At 45.2% G+C, this 19,442-nt stretch overlaps 1 protein-coding gene and 1 long non-coding RNA gene across 2 annotated transcripts; both read right to left on the bottom strand.

The window, feature by feature from the left end:
- Window positions 1-2,621: 2,621 nt before the first annotated feature.
- On the bottom strand, window positions 2,622-19,141 carry LOC135374594 (uncharacterized). Its single transcript, XM_064607535.1, has 3 exons — window positions 19,121-19,141; window positions 7,352-7,900; window positions 2,622-2,812 (listed from the first exon to the last, which is right to left on the bottom strand). Exons 1-3 carry the CDS (start codon window positions 19,131-19,133, stop codon window positions 2,733-2,735), a joined length of 642 nt encoding a protein of 213 aa, XP_064463605.1. The 5' UTR covers window positions 19,134-19,141; the 3' UTR covers window positions 2,622-2,732.
- Window positions 4,401-5,448, bottom strand: LOC135374595 (uncharacterized). Its single transcript, XR_010416999.1, has 3 exons — window positions 5,237-5,448; window positions 4,669-5,163; window positions 4,401-4,479 (listed from the first exon to the last, which is right to left on the bottom strand). It is a non-coding gene; the product is annotated as an uncharacterized LOC135374595 (long non-coding RNA).
- Window positions 19,142-19,442: the final 301 nt, after the last annotated feature.

Raw genomic sequence — 19,442 nt, 5'->3', positions numbered from 1 at the left:
CTACTCCAATTGGAAACAGTTCGACGTCCTCATCGGTTCAAGCAAAGGTAAGACGACTAAGACGATGACCGCCATCTACCATGCGCATATGAGGGGCAAAGAGATACCAGATCACGATATAACCACACTCGACTATGGCAAGTGGAAGGTTTCCGGCACCAAAGAGTACGAAGTACTCGCCAGGAACACCTGTCATGCGCCTTGCCAGCTCAGATGCCGCGAGTGCAATATTTGTGTTCATGCCTATATTTGTTCGTGCCCTTGTACACTTATGTGCAAGCACATTCATGCAGTGCACCTATATTTTGGTAGTAGTCAGCCCCCCTCCCCCCTTCCCTTCCAGTGTCATCTACTGCATTATTTGTTGCTGCAAGTACCCATCTCCAGTTCCTCGTTCAAGTTCCCACGAAGCAAGCGACAGTCCCGTCCAAGAAACTGATGAGCATCCCCCATCTCTTATACGGCCATGACTAGCCAAGGCATTCAAGTCTTTGGGTGATATTTCACATGGTGTAGCACGACTTCTGTCTTCAACCTCTACTCCATTGCCTAACTCAGCCGAAAACACGCTTGCAACAGCAAATGAGGCAATCAAGGCAGCATTAGCTCTCAAACGTGTTTTGACCCCTGCATACATGCCAATGCATCCAGATCACGATTATACACCAGCAAACAAAAGAATCGCCCCGCAACGCAAAGCCAGAAAACGCAGGAAGCTTTCACAGCTCTCGACCAGAAGAAAGGCAACCGACCTTGATGCACAGTGCAGAGAGTCTCAAGAAGCTCCACAGCAGAGATGGGCGACGTAGACGTGGAAGTCGCAGAGGAAGATATGCAGCTCATAATTCTTTTCACTGGAAGTGACATTAAAGAAAGGATACTCCATGGCCACAAGGCAGATGAACAGCATGTTGAGAGTGCTCCTGACAGAATTCCGGATGATGTAGTTGATGCTGACGTTTCTTGCATTAAGTGTTATTTCACTCATGAAGGATGGCAGTGTGTCATGCAAGTGTTGGACGCAAAGCGGAAACACTGGGCTTGCAACTCTTGTACCGTGACCACAACGAAGCTTCCAATGATACAATGTGACTCATGTGAGAAATGGTACCATTACCGATGCGCTCTTATCAAACGGGCTCCTTGGTCTAACTGGCATTGCACTGCTTGCCTAGGTAAAAACCCACATAAATTAACATAATTTAACTGCAGGCGTATGCACTGTTACAAGTGTTCCTTGAAACAATTTAGCACTACTTTGTACAGAGTAGTTCCAAGTGACAATTGCTTCATGAACTACTTGTAAATGTGATATGAGACTTGCTTGCAACATTAGCTGTACTTTGTAGGTTACGTAAGTTTGATTTGATTTGATTTGGGTTTTTTCTGGCGCACTAGCTTCTCAGGCCATAAGGTTACGTAAGTATGGCTCATTGACCACTGTCAACACCAAATGGGAGTTAGTGCTGGTGCTGGCAGGTCTTCGGGCTCTTGCAATAGAGCACCTCACCCTCCCTTTTGGCCTTTGCCCATGTGTCGCTCCCTATATTTAGTACTGTGCAAATAAATGTGCTAATGCCTCTCTTATGCATCCTTGTACTGTTCCCTTGTTGCCATTATACCAAAGAGGAGTTAGTGCTGGTGCTGGCGGGTCTTCAGGCTCTTGCAATAGGGCACCTCACCCTCCCTTTTGCCCTTTGCCCATGTGTCGCTCCCTGTATTTAGTACTGTGCAAATAAATGTGCTAATGCCTCTCTTATGCATCCTTGTACTGTTCCCTTGTTGCCATTATACCAAAGAGGAGTTAGTGCTGGTGCTGGCGGGTCTTCGGGCTCTTGCAATAGAGCACCTCACCCCCTTTTTTTCTGGCCTTTGCCCATGTGTCACTCCCTGTATTTAGTACTGTGCAAATAGATATGCTAATGTCTCACTCTTGTCCTGTATCAGTTGTGTAAATAAATATGTTCGCTAATGTTCTCTTTTTTATAGTATTGCATGTATGTAAATATATTTGTAATGATTGCATGAAAATGGGTGTGAAGACTGTAGGGCAGGAAACCTACAAATTGCAATTGTGTGGCTGTTGAAGCGATGTGTATGCCCAAATTCTTTTCCTATCGTTTCAGAAATCAATGACTGGTTCGTGCCTTTGTTGGAAGCCTCCACGGATCTTGACGGACACAAATGTGCAACATCAGTGCCTTACAAAGTAAAGCTCCCTGATTGGAGCCAGTAAATTCCATTCATGACCGAAGGCGGTCAGGGCTTAGAATCATGCTGCATAGTCTCACCCAATTTCATAATGAAAGGCCTATGATGAAAGGCATTACGTACACTACATGTGGCGAGAATGTTTGTCTGAGGCAAAAAAAAAAGAAAAGAAAAACGCTTGCAGCATGAAAGCAGCAATTCCAGCTTTGAGTGTAAATGCCATTTTCACTTTTGAAAGCTACTAAAGCTAGCATATGGATTTTGTTCAATAAAAGATGTGCAACATGCAAAGCTTATTGCCCTCCAGGTTTTACTGCTTTATCCATAAAAAGTGCAATTATTGCAGAATTATAGTACTTGCTGCAGCAGTCAACTAAAGGAATTAGCACCACAGGATTCAACTCTTTAAAAAAAATAATGTGATACTTTATTGTTCAGAACGATATGCATGTAGAAAGAGAAAACAAACCCAAAAATGTCCAATGTCATCTTCAGTGCCATTACCTTTCTGCACAGTGCCATTAGTATAACAACTCCTTCTCCGAGTTCCATTGTGAACGCCTTTTACAGTCAAGTGTTGTACTCTCACCAGTAGCTGCACCTGGAAATGAAATTTGTCTGTTTATTTGTAATACACTCAAGGCACATAACACTACAGCTGTGGATGCGATACAAATTTTTTTTTAACAAAACAGAGACGTGAACTGCATATAATCACACATGCAAAAAAGGAAGATGGTTGGGTAATACAGCACTAAAATTCCTAGCACAGGCACTGGTAGACACTGATGAGGGAAGACAATTCCCACTTAATGTAGTATGAATAACAAATGAGTTTTTAGACATTTAAACAGACGATTCACTGAATAGTCACGTGTCAACTACGCTGCTCGACATTTTCCCTTGTAAATTCCGTCGACGCTTAAAACCTGACGGATATCATTTCTGTTCAATCACATCCCGATCTTCTTATAACTTGACAGTATCATTTCTCAAGTTATCGTAACCACCGCTTGACATTTTCCCTTGTAAATTCCGTCGACGCTTAAAACCTGACGGGTATCATTTCTGTTCAGTCACGTCCCGATCTTCTTATAACCTGACGGTATCATTTCTCAAGTTATCGTAACCACCGCTCGACATTTTCCCTTGTAAATTCCGTCGACGCTTAAAACCTGACGGGTATCATTTCTGTTCAGTCACGTCCCGATCTTCTTATAACCTGACTGTATCATTTCTCAAGTTATCGTAACCACCGCTCGACATTTTCCCTTGTAAATTCCGTCGACGCTTAAAACATGACGGGTATCATATTTCTATTCAGTCGTCTTCTCATCTTCTTATAACCTGACGGGTATCATTTTTGTTCAACCGCTTCCCGATCTTCTTATAACCTGACGGTATCATTTCCCAAGTTATCGTAACCATAGCTCGACTTTTCCCACTTATCCCGTCGACGAATTCCGCTTAACCTGCACACGAAAAGTCAAAAGATTGCCTACCTGCACGCGACACGATCAGAGAAACAAAAAGACCACACCACACGACCCCGCCGACGCCATGGACCAGTCGAGTGAGAATTGTAAACTTGCGCCAACCAGGGAACTACATCCGCACCTAACGCGTAGGAGCACGTATGTGCACCCAAATGATACCAGTCAGGTTTTAGCGCCTCCCGGTGGCATATCACCGAGATCGTTTTACTCGAAAAAAGGTAAATAACTCTTTTCTGACTGTAAACAACATGCAATGCTGTTTCTATGTCATTGTCGTATCGTTTGATGTACTTTTTAGCCAAGCGTATTGCTTGTGGGCCTTAGCGAGAGCGTCTACACTTTTGTGAGTGAGTGATTGAGGTTTTTCTGGCGCATGAGCGACTAGGGCTATTACGTCTACACTTTTGCGTATTGTTTTTGATACAGTGGGCTATTCATGAAGTTGTATTTTCCGTATCAGTTTTGCTACGTCACAATCGTTACTCAGACACTCTGCCATATGATTTGCTACCTACAGCTGACAGAATCAAACATCTTTAAGGTGTAACAGAGAGGGACATTCTAGAAAGGATCGCACATGGTGACGATGTCAGCGACTTCAGTGATCTGCCGGAAAGTGATGATGAGGAATGGAACCCTCCAGACAACTGTGCTCCCGATGATGACGAAAGCGATCAGGAGGTTCAGGCAGACGGTGACTGTGGTCCAACTATTAGTTCATCTTCACTTCCAAGAAATGGGTGGGAAAAGGAGCTGCTCAAGGCTTCTCATCCTGAATTTTCAAGAACATTCAGTTACCTAGATGAGCAGGAGACGCCAACAGCTTTGTTTCAAAAGTTCCTAACCAAGGAAATGCTCGAAATGCTTGTGAAACATACAAACCTGTACAGCACTCAAAAATGCGGAAGCTAGGTCAACACCGATCTCCAAGAACTGGAGCAGTACATTGGTATGTACTTACAGAAGGGACTTGTGAAGATGCCAAATGTTAGATGCTATTGGGAAAAAGGCACAAGACACTCCCCAATTGCAGACGTGATGTCACAAAACCGCTTCACGAAATGCATGAGGTCTCTGCACATTCTTGACAACTTGGAAGTTACTGACGAACAGAAGGAGGACAAGCTGTGGAAGCTGCGTCCTTGGCTATCAAAGCTGCAGCAAAACTTCCAGGCCATCGAACAGGAGGCGAGATCATGGTGTCATTTCCTGGAAGGAGCATCTAAAACAATATATTCCCAACAAGCCAGCACCATGGGGATTCAAGCTCTGGGGACGAGCAGGCACAACAGGTATCCTTTACCAGTTTGATGTCTACCAAGGCCACTCCAAGCAAAAGTACACGTTTGGACTTGGACGTGATACTGTCCTCAGCATGTGTTCTGAGGTACCGCCCAACGTAGGATTCAAAGTTGCTGCTGACAACTTTTTTAGCACGCTGGACCTAGTTGACGAGCTGACAAAAAGAGGCATTCAGTATGTGGGGACACTGCTTCAAAACAGAATTGGAGAAACAGGCTTCTTCTCACATTGGTCTTTGTGCATTGTGCCGGAGGAGGCCTGTTGTTCCTGCTGTGATGGATGAAAAGTCACTGAAAAAACGTGGACAGGGATCCTATGACCACCGCGTCAACGAGAAAGGCATTGCTTTTGTCCGCTGGTTTGACAGAAAGGCAGTAACACTGGTGTCAAACTTCGTGGCTGTTGAACCTGTCAAAACTGTAAAAAGATACGATAGAACAGCCAAAGAGCATGTTGACGTGCCATGACCCGCAATAGTTGCTCTCTACAACAGCTTCATGGGGAGCATTGATCAGCACACTTACCAGGTGTCTCTCTACAAGTTCATTAGGTCGAGGCGCTGGTATCTGTACATCGTTTACCACACAATACTTATGTGTGTGGTAAATGCCTGGAACATCCATAGACGACAATGCACATAACTGAAAGAGAAGCCCATGAAGCCGGGAACTTTTATTGCTTCAGTGGTTGAAAGTTTGTCGCTTTCGCGAAAGCCAAGGAGAGGAAGGCCATCGTGTTTGCCATCGCCTTTGGCAAAGAAACAGAAAGTCTCGACAAGATGAGTCACTTCAAGGTGACGTCACTTCAGGACTTCAAGATGACGTCAGGAGGGATGGAGTTGGACACTGGCCTCTAGTCACGAGTAAAAGGCTGAAGTGCAAGCACTGTGTGCCAGAGGAAAACCATTTCAGCTCAATCAAATGCTAAAAGTGTGACGTGACCTTGTGCATGAACAAGGACAGGAACTGTTTCTATGAGTACCACAAGCCCTAAACCTCTGGCAGCAAATGTCCACAAAAAGGTTGGAGAAAGCCCAGTGTATTATATGTGATAGATAAAATATATCCTCATCCAGTGCTGGTTTTGACAGAATTTTTTCATGAATCAATCCTATGACTAATATAGAACACGCAAAAAGACTTCTGTTTTTTTTTTTTTTCATGCTAATTTAGGCGCTGGCCTTGTGGGGTAGGAAGCTTTGTAGTTGCCTTCCCCACGGCCAGGACAATAGGAGACGCATAACGACTCGATGTCACCGATTCAATGACTCCTAACTTCTCGAGCTTCTCCAATTCCCTTTCGACTGCAGGTTTTACCGCGAAAGGAATACTCCTTGCTTTCATGAACTTAGGAACTGCTCCTTCTTTAAAGGAGCATTAAAGTGGTATTTAGCATGGCCAAAAACTGCTGTCATCTTGTAAAGCAGTATGTGAAAAGCATTCCTACAAAATATTTCTGTCCAAAGTTGTTTCACCACGGTGCAATTAATTTGGAAAATCGCTGCCGCGGTGACAGGCCGGAGCGCTCCAACTACAGACCACACCCACTCTACTGTGACGTTGGTGGTAGAGAGCCCCTCATTCGTTCGTAGGAAAAACCGTCTGCTACGAACATTGCGAGCTGTTTCTTGTTGACTTCTATTCTTTATATGATTTATATCACGTTTCTAAAAAAAACAAAGCATATATGCAGCCTGAGAAAATAAGATTACGATCACAAGAGTAATATATCCGTGGCTTCTGTACAATCTCAGAATTCACAGTAGCAGAAAGCAAGCGATGGCGACAGCATTGTGGCGCCACCTGTTAGCCACTGAACCAACTGCGCTGTGAAAACAGTCGGACAGGCTTCACACTGTCGGGAAACATGGGGTTTTCGCTGTACAAGCGCAGTTAATTTCGGCCTGCACCACTCGTTCTTCCCGTGATGTCTGCGGTCCCAAAAAATCGTGGTTGTGTCGGGGACAGCCTTCAAACCCTCCGTTTCAGACATCACGCAGCCGGAGAACGCATGGCGTCTCCGAAGCGGTAGCAGACGCTCCGGCCTGCGCGATGTTGCTCACCTCGATCATGTGATCTCAGGTCCAATGAGGAGCGTCCTCACCACTTGCGTCACATAGTGATGCTCGTGGTGGCGTTCATCATGTGCCTATGTGAAGGCGAAGGAGGGTGTTCCATGCACGGGAGGTTCGGGGAGCTATTGCAGGCGTCCCAATTTTGCTACGGTTGCACTAATTGTGGGAAAACTGTTTTCGGGCGCCTAACATTCCATACTGAGCAAAAACAGAAACAAAGTTGTGGGCCTCTAGACTGCTCCTTTAAGGATGAGAGTGGTCTGCTCACCTTGTACTTGGCCGAGTTCATCCGTGAAGATTTGCGAGTATTTCTCTAGGAGATCTGCAAGGCCCTTTCCATCCTGGCGCATATAGTGGAGGGTACTCCAGTCCAAGTGGAGGTCACGAAGCCAGATCCTCCCAATAAGTGGTGGTCCCTGCTGTGTTAGGATGTACAGGGGCAGACAACACTTCTGGCCGTGGTGCTGCACTTCGACGTTTGTAACGCCTTTCGGATGAACACACTGTCCTGTGTAAGTACGAAGTGTCACGGAGGTGGGGCACAACGGAAGTTCCGGAAAATATGATTGGTAGTCCTGCTGCGATATCACCGACACGGCTGCTCCAGTGTCCAACTCCATGTTCAGTGGAACGTTTTGCACATTCACCGTGAAGCAGATGGGGTCATCCTGGTGTGGCCTATCCAAGCGCCACAACGGGGGCTCAATGTTGACAACCTCAGCCATCGCCTTGAAGGGTTGCGTCCCGCGGAAACGAAAACGCTTCTTCTCACGTCGGTCTTTGTGCCCCTTGTGCCGGAGGAGGCCCGTTGTTCCTACTGTGACAAACATCCTTGATGCGACCAGTCTCTTTACAGTTTACAGTTTTGAAGGCACACGCACTATTGATATGCTTATCTGATCCACAACGATAGCAATTTTGTTTCTTTGAGGGCTTCTTCCGTGCTAGGGTCTGAATAACCGGCTGCGTGACGTTATTCGCATGACACTCTGTCGCGTTTTTAGTAGCCATTTCCAAAGAGAGAGCTTTTTCTGTCGTCTTCTTGAAGGTAAGAGACTCATCTTCCGTGACGAGAGCTTTTGGGATATCCAATTTTAACCCACACACAAGCCTATCCCATAAAGCTTCCTCTAAGTTTCCGCCAAACCTTTTAACTCTGCTACAAAACCGGATATACTCTCATTCTCTTGTTGCACCTTCTTATGAAACTTGGCCCTCTCAGCTATTACTGAGGGACGCAGCCACAGGTGCTCCTGAAGCACATTCCGAAGCTGTTCTAAAGATTTGGTTGTAGGCGACTCGGGTGCTAGAAGGCCCTTCAACAACTTGTAGGTTCTTGGACCAATAATGCTAAAAAATGTGTCCACCCTACTAGTTTCCGGTGATGATGATGATTATTAGTGTTTTATTGGCGCAGCGACTAGTTTCCAGAATTGGATTGGCGCGAACAAAAGCCGTTAACCTTTCTTCATAGGATTCCGTCACGTGGGTGGCTCCAAACCACTTGTGCTTGGGTTCGTGGTGTCGCAACCCACCAAACGCCTGCGGGAGCAGGCACCCCTGCGTGGGGTTCAGAAAATATCCCACTAAATTTTTCGACAGCGAGAAAGCAATGATTATATATCAGGAGATGAAAATGCAAAACAACCACGTGCACGTGCGTGATCTTTTGCGGTGATGCCTAGCACGTGCGTTTAACTCAGATTCTCCCAGCAATTCATGATGATGATGATGATGATGATGATTGGGAGTTTTGTGGCGCAGCGACAACTGGGATCCCAGCAGTTCACCGAGCCTGGTTTTAGAGAATAGTATGTTTAAATCGAAAGTACGGCTCGTTTTATCGAAGTGCATTTTAGACAATATCGGGACGTTTAGACGTTTTAGACAACTGTTCTGGCTAATGAAGTGTTACGTTCGGTTGTGGTCAAAACCTTGCGTTTCTTTCTTTTTTGGCATTAACTGGTAGAACAGTACAGATATTTTGTCGAGAATGCGTGTTTTCTTTGTGAAACGAAAACGCGAGAGTATCTGGTGTGCGGGCTTCGTTTAAAACTGTATTTATTTCAAATGAGCGAGTCACTCCCATTGATGCTGTCCCGCTGGCACAGTACCTCGATATATGATTTTTTTTTCCTACATGCTCGTTGATGATGACTGATGATTGGTGTTTTATTGGCACAGCGATAACTTCCTATATGCTTGCTAAAGCTCAAGGTTTGGATAATCATGTGATTGTGCTTTCTGTAAAAGTTGAGAGTTGAGTACTTTTTTTATGATGATGATGATGATGATGATTGGGAGTTTAGTGGCACAACGACAACAAAGATCATAAAGTTGAGTACTTTTAATAGATATAGTATCGGTACAGTACCCCCAGCTGAAGGGCCTCACAGTGCCAATCTGAAACTAAGTTTGCCAATATGGAAGCTTTCATTATAGCTTCCATCAGTAAGCTCCATTAATTAATGAAGATTAGCATATGTATTGTGTGAGTAAATTCAGTTGTGCTCCTCCCACGGAATGACAAAAAGAACAATAACCAATTTACTGTCTTGACGCTCACTAAACGGAGAGTGAAAGCGTGTTCATCAGATGGGGAAAGGCGCCATCCAAACACTCGCTCATGATGATGGTGGTGGTGATGATGATGATTATGATGATTCAGGTTTTTATGGTGCACGGACAACTAAGGTCATCAGACGCTCGCTCAGACGCGGCATGTATCCCGTTGAACAGGATGAATGACAGTTACACTACTCCATCTTTCTTGTATGGGACTTTCAATACTGTAATTATTGGTTCACGAGGAATGAAATAAAACTAGTTTCGACATCGACGAAAAACAGACGCGACCGTCCGCTTAACGTGCTCTCTCACTCTGCAAACAAATGCTGTAGCATACTGGTTGTGAAATGATATACTCTCCTCAGCGAAGAGGAAAACATTGGAGAGAGTGGAAAGTTAGCACGGACTGACTCCAATTATATGGCACGTACATGCCCCTTTGCTTGAAATCCAAGTCACTTGCGCAAAATTTTTTTTACGTCAAATCAAAGCAAACTTTTTTTTTTATTTGCTTTAGAGATGAGTGTACCCCCTACTACAACATCACTGCCCATTAGCCCAGCAGCAGTGTCAGTGCCCAGCAGCATCCATATTTTGCTTAATGTAATGGAATATATCCATTACAACGAATTTTGTCCAAAGAAAGAAGTCACTCAAGAGGTTAGCCAGCTGTAGGCTAGAGCCAGTTAGCCAGAACCTGCATCTGGATTATCGGTCCAGCTTACCAGAACTGGTAATCCAGAAGAGGCTGATGATGATTGGGAGTTTTGTGGCGCAGCGACAACTGGGATCATAATGCGCCAAAACTCTGCTGTTGTTTAAAACAAATTTAACTTAAAAATAAACGGTAATCCAGAAGATGTGGGTTCAGTGGGAGTCCTACAGCTGGCTAACCTTTTCAGTGACTCTTAGGCACTTGAGGGTTCGCATGTGTTTGTCTTTTCCATGTGTTCCAGCTTCAGAACATCAATTCCCATAAAGGATTTTGTGCGCTGTGAACGTGTGTAAATTCATACATGATGAAAGCAGTGAACTATTGCTACGGGAGCCTTGTAGTCTTACTCAATGCAGACTTGGTGGAGCTCCCGAAAGTATACTTGTTTTTTCTTTTTTCTTTATTTCCATATTTTCTGGTGCACATTTCTCAAATCGGGTATGAAACCAGGAGCATGCGCTCCTCTGGATATATACATGTGTAAAGGTTATGCTCTTACCACAAGGTCAAGTTTTCTTTGTGTGTGTGTGCTGCTGCTGATTTTCCCATATCGTGACTTTGATAGTGGTCATTCTTTTGTTGTAGATGTGAAGCCACGATAAGAGGTCGGCCTCGTGGAGGGTGGATTGTGTCTCAAGAAAACAAACCGCCTAGTACGTGGGACACCAGCAACGAAGGATGCGGCAACGCTGGTCGTCGATGACAGCAAGGAGCTTGTCTTGTTGGCCTGGGACAAACCATGGGGGCAGCAACCCGCAGCCAGGAAGGGATCTGCCGAATGCTTGCCGATTTTTAAAGGAATTCTGATGACAGAAAGGGAACCCCCCAGCGCCACCCCTTGGCTCCCAGAGAGAGAGCTGTTGCCGGAGTGTGCGATGTGCGGGGAGCACGTTGTATGTCAACGTGCACACCGCAGGAACATCCGACACAAGCACTTCGAAGAATTTTCGAAACTTCACAGCAAAAGCCCAAACCCAAAAGACAACAAAATGGCGTAGACACTGTAAATATTGTAAATAAATGAGTGAGTGAAAATATGGGTGGTCCTGTTGCTTTTACGAGGTGATATAGGTACAGCAAAGATCGGACAGGAGGAGTCACGTACAAGTTTTGTTTATTGCTGTGAACAACTTTCCACGCTTAGTTTGCAGTATCACCAAGACTGCTGCCTAGTAGTTCATTTATTCACAGTATTGTTGGGGACGTACAATATCTCGTACCAACCTTTATGCAGGTATGATGCAAGATTACTCGCTTCTAAGAATATGCATATTCAGGTTTAAAAGTAGCACCTGAATTGCACCCCCGCCCCATGTCTTGAAAGGACACTCAACACAAATGCTCTGTACTCTATACATGAAAAATCTGGATGTTTTTTTTTATATAATTGGGTGTTTACGTCGCGAGACAACTGAGATCATGAGCGACGCCACAGCGGTCGGTCTGTGGATTGCTTTTGCCCACCTGAGGGTTCTTTAACGTGCGATGAAAGCTCATCACACGGCACCTCGTATTTAACATCCCTCGCGGAAGACGGCGTGTTTAAGCAACTTGTACCCTGCCACCAAGTTGCTGGCGTCCTCGGCCGGGTTCGAACCCGCGATCTCGAGATCAGAAGGCGAACACGCTACCGACTGAGCCACCGAGGCCGGTAAAAAAAAAAATATCCGGATGTAATTTAGGTACTGCATTAGTGCCTCTGCATGTCAGCCTGCATACCCTTGTCACCTGGGACACCATATTCATTCTCCTTTTTTGCCACCTATTCCAACTTGTGAAACTCATATGATGTGGTGCTGCAGCAGGGATGTCCATGCGGGGGGTGTTGTCCTACAGGAATGAAATTTATGGAACAGAGGAAACTATTTCTGCCGTGGAGAAGCACACAGGGGGCCAGGCATCGTCACAGCACTGGCATGATTACCGGAGAAGTATGGTCACAGCGAGCATAGCACATACGATCATGACACTGTATGTGACATTGCTGAAAAGTAAAAGACCCCCTAAAATTGAACCACTGATGGCCACACTTCTTCGGACAAAACCTATCCAGACACAGGCTACGAAACGATGAGTACAAATGGAACCCATTGCTGCTGAATGTTATGTGATGCAGCTTGAAGCCGCTGGGCATAAACTATCTGTGTGTCCAGTGGGCATGTCATACATTAAGAGGCCTCATTCATTGGCTGCTCTCCTGACGGGATTGTTACCTTCGAATGTACCTGTTGTCAGGGAGAAAATATCCTCTCCACTCAAGCTAGAAAATGCTTTTGCAAATTTCCTTTCAGATACTTTGAAAAGAGAATACTAAACTCAGGTTCATGTAAAGATGGGGGTTTCTGGGACTTCAAGAACACATTGCTTTGCTTATGAAAGTACTAACCTCTTGACAGAAGTTTGCTTCGACAGTGTAAAGTTTGGGCAGCTTTGGCGGCCCGTGACCAGAGTGTTCACCCAGCACATCGTACCTGAGCTGATGTCGTGTCTCTGCAAGGTGTAACTTGCACAAGCTCACATGGAACACGCAGTGTTACAAATCTGCATATAACTTATTCTGTTTTGCGTACACTTAATTATGGATATGTTTTTGGAGTACTTACAGAACCTCAGATATTTAGGCATGACAAAAATTTGCTTTTTGCCCCTTTTAAAGGCATCAAGAGACATAAGGTGGTAAAATTGAAGAATTATGCATAAAAATGAAAGCACATTTTTCTGCAGCATATATTTCTCTCACCTGCCATATGAACTGCAAAACCATTGTTTTAGTTATGGTCGCATTCCCTAAGCAACATGGAATTCTGTGCACACTTCACGAAAATTCCAGCTTCAGATAATCCATTTCCTGCTCTTGTCATAACGGTGGAAACCTGCCCCTACATGATAAAAATTATCTGAACATCATGCCAGAGTGCAAGTCTACGTAGTACTACCTGTACTACGTAGTACTGCGTTTGTAGTACTACGTAGTACTGTTCTGTTTTGTGCATTTTGTGCAGTGCAGGTAGCCAACAATACATGCTTAACATGATGGCAATTGATGTTCTGAGGTTGGAACACATAGAAGGACAAATACATACACAGCCTCAAGTGCCTAACGTAGACTGATAGAAATCCAGCGAACCGGTAGGGAAGTACGAAGGCAGTTGCCTGAGGCAACACGTTTCGTGCGAATGGCTTTCCAGACAAATGTCAGCACAGTTCCCCATGAAGTCGGCCCAGAACGCATATTGACACCTTTGCCTCTACTCCTTCCTGCTGTCTTGTCTCTATCTGTCCATGTCTGTACACCACTTATAGCCACAGTTGCTTCACAGCACTAACACGGAATTTTGAAAATATATTTCTTGCTGCCGCAAAATTTGCGAACATTAGTGTGAATTAAAATATGTTTACAGTTCCATGATCTTCAGTCCCTGCCCCCCACACGCCTGCAAGGCGATAACCCTGAGTCAAGATACTCATTACTTATGTCTTGCCTTGCTTAAATTTTCGATGAGCTCGGACAATACTCACGATTTTTTTTTTCTTTTTTTGTTAATGCATATGGCTAGGGTTCCATGTCTTCGATGTTTATTTTTGGGCAGATTCGGCGTATGTTTTTCGGTGTTTATTGATTTTCGCGAAATCGGAGTTTTTCGATGTTTTTTTAGTTCACAAGTGCTAGTTTTCCTGTTTGCAAATGCTACAAGAAATGACCGGATGGCGTTTGCTTACCTTGTTCGTTCCGAGGATTCTTCAGATTCACGTGGCGCCGCGATTGCACGTGTTCCAATATGCGCGCCGCGCCCCTTCCACAGCCCACATTAACTGTCACGCGACAATACTTGCATACGACAACACCTTCCTTGCCCGAGAGTTCAAAATCTTGATTTCAGCAAACGTAGTCCGAGGCCTCCTTCCTTCTCCTTCCCATCTCGGGTGCTGCGGAAAGACAGGACCGCCGTACGTGATGATGATGATGATTAGGATTTTAATGGCGCAAAGGCAACTTTGGCCCCGCCGTACGTGGAAAGTGGAGGTGTATGTACTGTCGCAACCTCTCCACTAAACAACTAAAGGCTGGTGACCGAGATTCTACTTGACGTCACGTCCCTAAAAGGTTCACAAGCGCGGTGGAGCACCTACAGCGGCAGAAGAATGAGATTGTGACCAGCGTACCCGATCCGGGACAAAGGGATTGACCCTGGAACACTCAATGTGGTCGCAGGTCACCCAACCCTAGCAAAGACCAAGACAAGAAGAGTAATAAAGGAAAGCCTGCTTGGCATGTTGGAATCTTAAGCTGGGCAGCAATTTAACTGCCATGGCTCCTGGAATGTTCCTCTGTATTCCATGTTTTTCTATTAAAACTGAAAACGCGGAACCCTACATATGGCTTACATCAGTCCACTCAGTTTGCATCAAAGATACCAACAGGCGTTCCCCATGCCTTTGTGGATGTATGGGACAGATGACCCTAGTAAAGCAATGGCCGACAGTTGGCAAAGAGTCGGAAGCTGACCAACAGCTCTTCGGTGAGAGAATGTTGGGGCAATGTTGCATTATAGGGATGATGAGGGTTTTGGCACCAGGTTGGCCAAGGTGCTTGGGGGAAGTGCTCATCAGCGGTGTGCTGGTTTCTCAATTAGGACTGTAGACGTTTATGAATGAACATGTAGGCAGTATGGCACGTCCCCTAACAAACTAAACTTTTTACCCCATTTCTTCAATGGACGAGAAATGCGCGGCTCGAGTAAAGCGCGCATAGGATCGCATCACGATCACATCAGGAGATTTTGCAATGTCAGGGACCATATACTGTACTGTCATGTCATACTGCCTCCATTCGACGTGTCCAAAAGGTTTGATCACAACACAAAGTAACTACACGTTTCCGTTTACTCGCGCGAGCCACTTTTATCTTTCAATCGTAGCCGTTCTTGGAAATGTAGCCTCACTTCAAAATTCCAATACCTGAAAACAGTTTTGGGTGCTAATTATGAAACAGTTAAGACAGCGCGGGAAAAAAACCGTGAAGGGAAAGAGCTAATTCTTTGCGAGGTATGGTGGCTCTGCTCTTGAAAACTGCTCTCAATTCCATTGCAAGACAACACAGTCACGTACCGTATTTACTCAAAGCTAGGCTGACACTTTTTTCAAAAATACGGGATAGAAAACTGGAGGGTCGGCTTAGATCTGAGGATTCGGCATCTCCAGCTCTATCGCAGTCTTTGTTGTTTATTCTTTAACATTACTTCCCTCTGACCGAAGCGCCAGCGCCCCCGATGCTGCCACAAAAGGCCTCGCGCACGTCTGCTGCTTGTCCGTCGGTTTCGGTTATCGACACGTGGTTTCAACAACATTCAAGGATGGCTCCTGCCAAGCGATGTCACTACACTGCAGCCTTCAAGCGAAAAGTTGTCTTGGCAGCAGAGCGGACGTCCAACCTACAAGCTGATCGAGACTTCGGAGTGGATAAAATGAATGTGCGTCGATGGAGAAGGCAACGCGAGGAACTGTTCAGCAGCGGTGCATCAAGGATGGCGTTTACTGGACCCCAAAGAGGCTGACATTACGATGTTGAAACCGAGGTTGCAAACTTCATCTAGGCACAGAGGGCAGCAGCATTTCCTGTGACCATGGAGACCATCCAAGAAAAGGCGAGGGAGGTTGCGAAAGCACGAGGTGTGCCCAGGACTGTGTTTGAGGCCAGCAGAGGTTGGCTACAGCGATTCATGAAGCGCTTCGGATTCACTTTGCGACGACGCACATCGGTTTGTCAGAAACTGCAGTCAGACTTCGAGGAGAAGTTAATCCAGTTTCGAAGGTTTGTCATCAAGAAGAGAGAAGAAAAGGGATATTTTCGTGGACACATCGGCAATGCTGACCAAACTCCCGTTTACTTTGACATGCCGATTGCGTGCACCTTAAACGAAAAAGGGTGCCACGGACTTCAAGCTGTGGACAGCTGGGTACGAAAAACAACGTTCAACAGTGAAGTTGTGCTGCACAGCTGACGGATGCAAATTATCACCATATATCATTTTCAAGTGGAAGACACTTCCTGCCAGGGAAGTTTTCCCAAGCAACATCAGTGTGCGTGCACAAGATTGATTGATTATGTGTTTAATGGCACAAAGGCAACAAAGGCCATAGAGCGCCAAAACTATGGTGAGTGTGTCGGAGATGATTATGGGAAAGATGATGTGAGAGAGAGTGTGTGGTAGTTAAAACCTATCTACAGGTATGAGCGATGAGCGATGAGATTGACCAGGATAAGAGAGAGAGGAGGATGACGATAGCAAGCGAGCATGGCAGTTAAAAGCTATCTACAAGTGTGACAATGAGATATTTACATGAGGAGTTCGGTGATATTGGATAAAAGCGGAGGAATGCTTATCATCTACATCTGACTAAGAAACCCACACGTGGTCAAAAATTTAATGACGTTATCAAATGGCACAAGAGGGGCGTGCACAAGAAAATGGATGACCAGTGCCATGGTTGAACAGTGGGTGAGGCTCGTGTGGCAGCATCCTCCGGGTGACCTACTGTGCAGAGACTCGCTTCTTGTCTTGGACTCCTACCATGGTCTCCTAATGGACGGTGAAAAAGCTACTTGGCCTCAGTGTGGCACTAATTTAGCTATCATTCCAGGAGGAATGACGAGCGAACTTAGACGTTTGCGCCAACAAACCCTTCAAAGACAGGCTGCGTAAATATTACACGAACTGGCTGACAAAAGAAGAGCTGATGATTATGATTCATGTTTTCCTGGAGCATAAGCGACGAAGGCCATAAATAAGAAGAACACCAGGTGACTCCTACAGGCCGGATAGAGCATGCTTTGCTGGGACATTTGGCAAGGTGGGTGGCAGCAGAGTGGGAGGACGTACCGCCGAACTCGAAGCACGAGCGTCCCGCAAGTGCTGTATTTCAACTGCGCTCAGTGGAACTGAGAACAGTGTGCGTTGGGAAGACAAGAGTGAGTGCTTGACTACCCTTGCCTCACCACTTTCATCGGTTAAGATTTCTCGATGTCCGTTGTCCATGCGAGGGTTACTTAGCGCTCTCCAACATCACCCTGAGAACGTGTGGCAAAGCAGGGAAACCCTTCGAGGAATCAGAAGAGCAGGCAGGCGAGGCTGTCTAGACAGGCACCAGGCAGTGTCAACTCAGTCAAGCCTGACCAATGTAAGTGCATGAGGGCGGTTCAGAAAATGTCGCACTGAATTTTTTTACTGAGAGAGCAATAATGACAGGGAGATGAAACTGCAGGGGCAACCGTGCACATACTTGATCATGGCGAAGATGCGCGCCATGTGCGTCTAATTCCTAGTTCCCCTTGCAGTTCTGGAAGCCTGGTTTTAGACAATAATGTTTCAGCGAAAGGAAGGCTCGTTTTATCGAACCCATTTTACAATATATGGGGATGTTTAGACGTTTTAGAGAACAGTTCTTTCAAATGAAGTGTTAGTTTCGGTTTCAACATGCAGTGGCCGAAAAAACCCTTTGCGTTCGACCATAGTGTAAGGATGTGGTTTTATTTTTATTTTTGAGTTGTCTTAGATTTAACCGCATTATCAACTGGTAGAACAGTACTGATATTTTGTGGAGAATGCATGCTGTCGTTATGAAGTTGAAACATGAGTATTTTGCCGCGTGCTTCGTCTAAAAGATTTCAAATGAGCGTGTGTGCGCTACTCCAATCAAAGCTGTCCCTCGTGGCTGGCTGTATGATTTCTTTCCCCTACATGCTCGCTCGAGCACAGGGTTTGGATATCCATGTGATTATACTTTGCGTATTAGTTGAGACTTGAATACTTTTAATCGATAGAGAATTTAAATTCTCAGCTGAGGGGCCTACAGAGAGTCCAAAACTCAGCTTCCAAATTGAATCTTTCATTAGTTTCTACCAATTAGCTCCATTAATTAATAAACATTATGTATAGTGTGAGCAAACTCAGTTGTGGTATAAGCCTCACGGAAGACTAGAAAAAGAAAAATCATTAATTTCCTAACCTTTTCTTACTGTTTGAAAAATGTGATAAAACCTTAGTGCAAGGAGAGAAAAAGGACTGTCACAGTGTCTCGTCTAGTCCTTTTTCTATTCCAGGCACTGGGGTTATAGCACTTTTACTCATGTAGAAGGAAACGGCACAGCTTTTTAAATGGACGGTTGCATTTGGAAACCCATCTATATGAAACTGGTACGACTATGTTCGGCACCGGCCAAGAATTTTTTTTCGTCTGAAAAGTGCAGAGATACTACATTGGAATTTTAAAGATAAACACTCTTTCGCAGATGCATAGACTCCAGTGGCTTGACGTCACGTCACTTGCTAAGTGGAGAGCGAAAGCACGGCCATCAGAGGAGAAAAGGCGCTGTCCTTACCTTACGCGCACCTTACCCGTAGCCCGCAACGGCACGGAAATGTGTACCCGCAAAGAACAAACTTGTGCTGGTATCTGCAGGTATACCTGCACCACACCCATTCTTTACTGCAAATGCTTGTGTAGTGTGCTCGCATATCTCAAAACAAAAAAGAAACAAAAACGAAACCAAAGCCTGGTTGAGATATGTGAATGTCTAAAGGTTATACTCTTACCATGAAGTCAAGGTACATGTTTGGTTAACGCTATTGCAAAATATGTGGGCCCATTCACGAGGCGTAAATCTTTCATTTTGCAAGTACGACAGTGAATTTATGTGGCAGGGTTTCGCATAAAGTGCAGCAGATTGCTAATGAATTTTTTTGCGCCACTTACTTTTGCTTAGCATGACTTCAATTGACAATTGTCATTCCTTTGTTGTAGATGTCAAAGCAGAACAGGAGAAGCAAATCATGGAGGGGACCTTATGCCAGGCGGGACCGTGGAGCCCCAATGTAGACTGACGCAGCGACGATGATAGCAGAAGACAGGAAGGAGCTCGTCCTGCTTGCCTGGATAAAAGCATGGACGCAGCAGCCTATAGAGCAGGGAAGGAGCACAAATATGATTTGATTCGCATCTTATTGGCGCGTCAGCTACTAAGCCCAAAGAAGCACACAGGAGCTGCAGAGTCTTCACCCATATATAAGGGCATTCT

Source organism: Ornithodoros turicata, unplaced genomic scaffold (genome assembly GCF_037126465.1).
Source record: "Ornithodoros turicata isolate Travis unplaced genomic scaffold, ASM3712646v1 Chromosome85, whole genome shotgun sequence".
NCBI lineage: Eukaryota > Metazoa > Arthropoda > Arachnida > Ixodida > Argasidae > Ornithodoros > Ornithodoros turicata.
Note: the sequence above shows the minus strand (reverse complement) of the source record. Positions and strands in the feature narration are given on the sequence as shown.

Coding starts and splice junctions, on each gene's coding strand:
- LOC135374594 (XM_064607535.1), bottom strand. Junction 2,813..7,351: donor TGAACTCGGCCAAGTACAAG/GTGAGCAGACCA, acceptor TTTCATTTCCAG/GTGCAGCTACTGGTGAGAGT.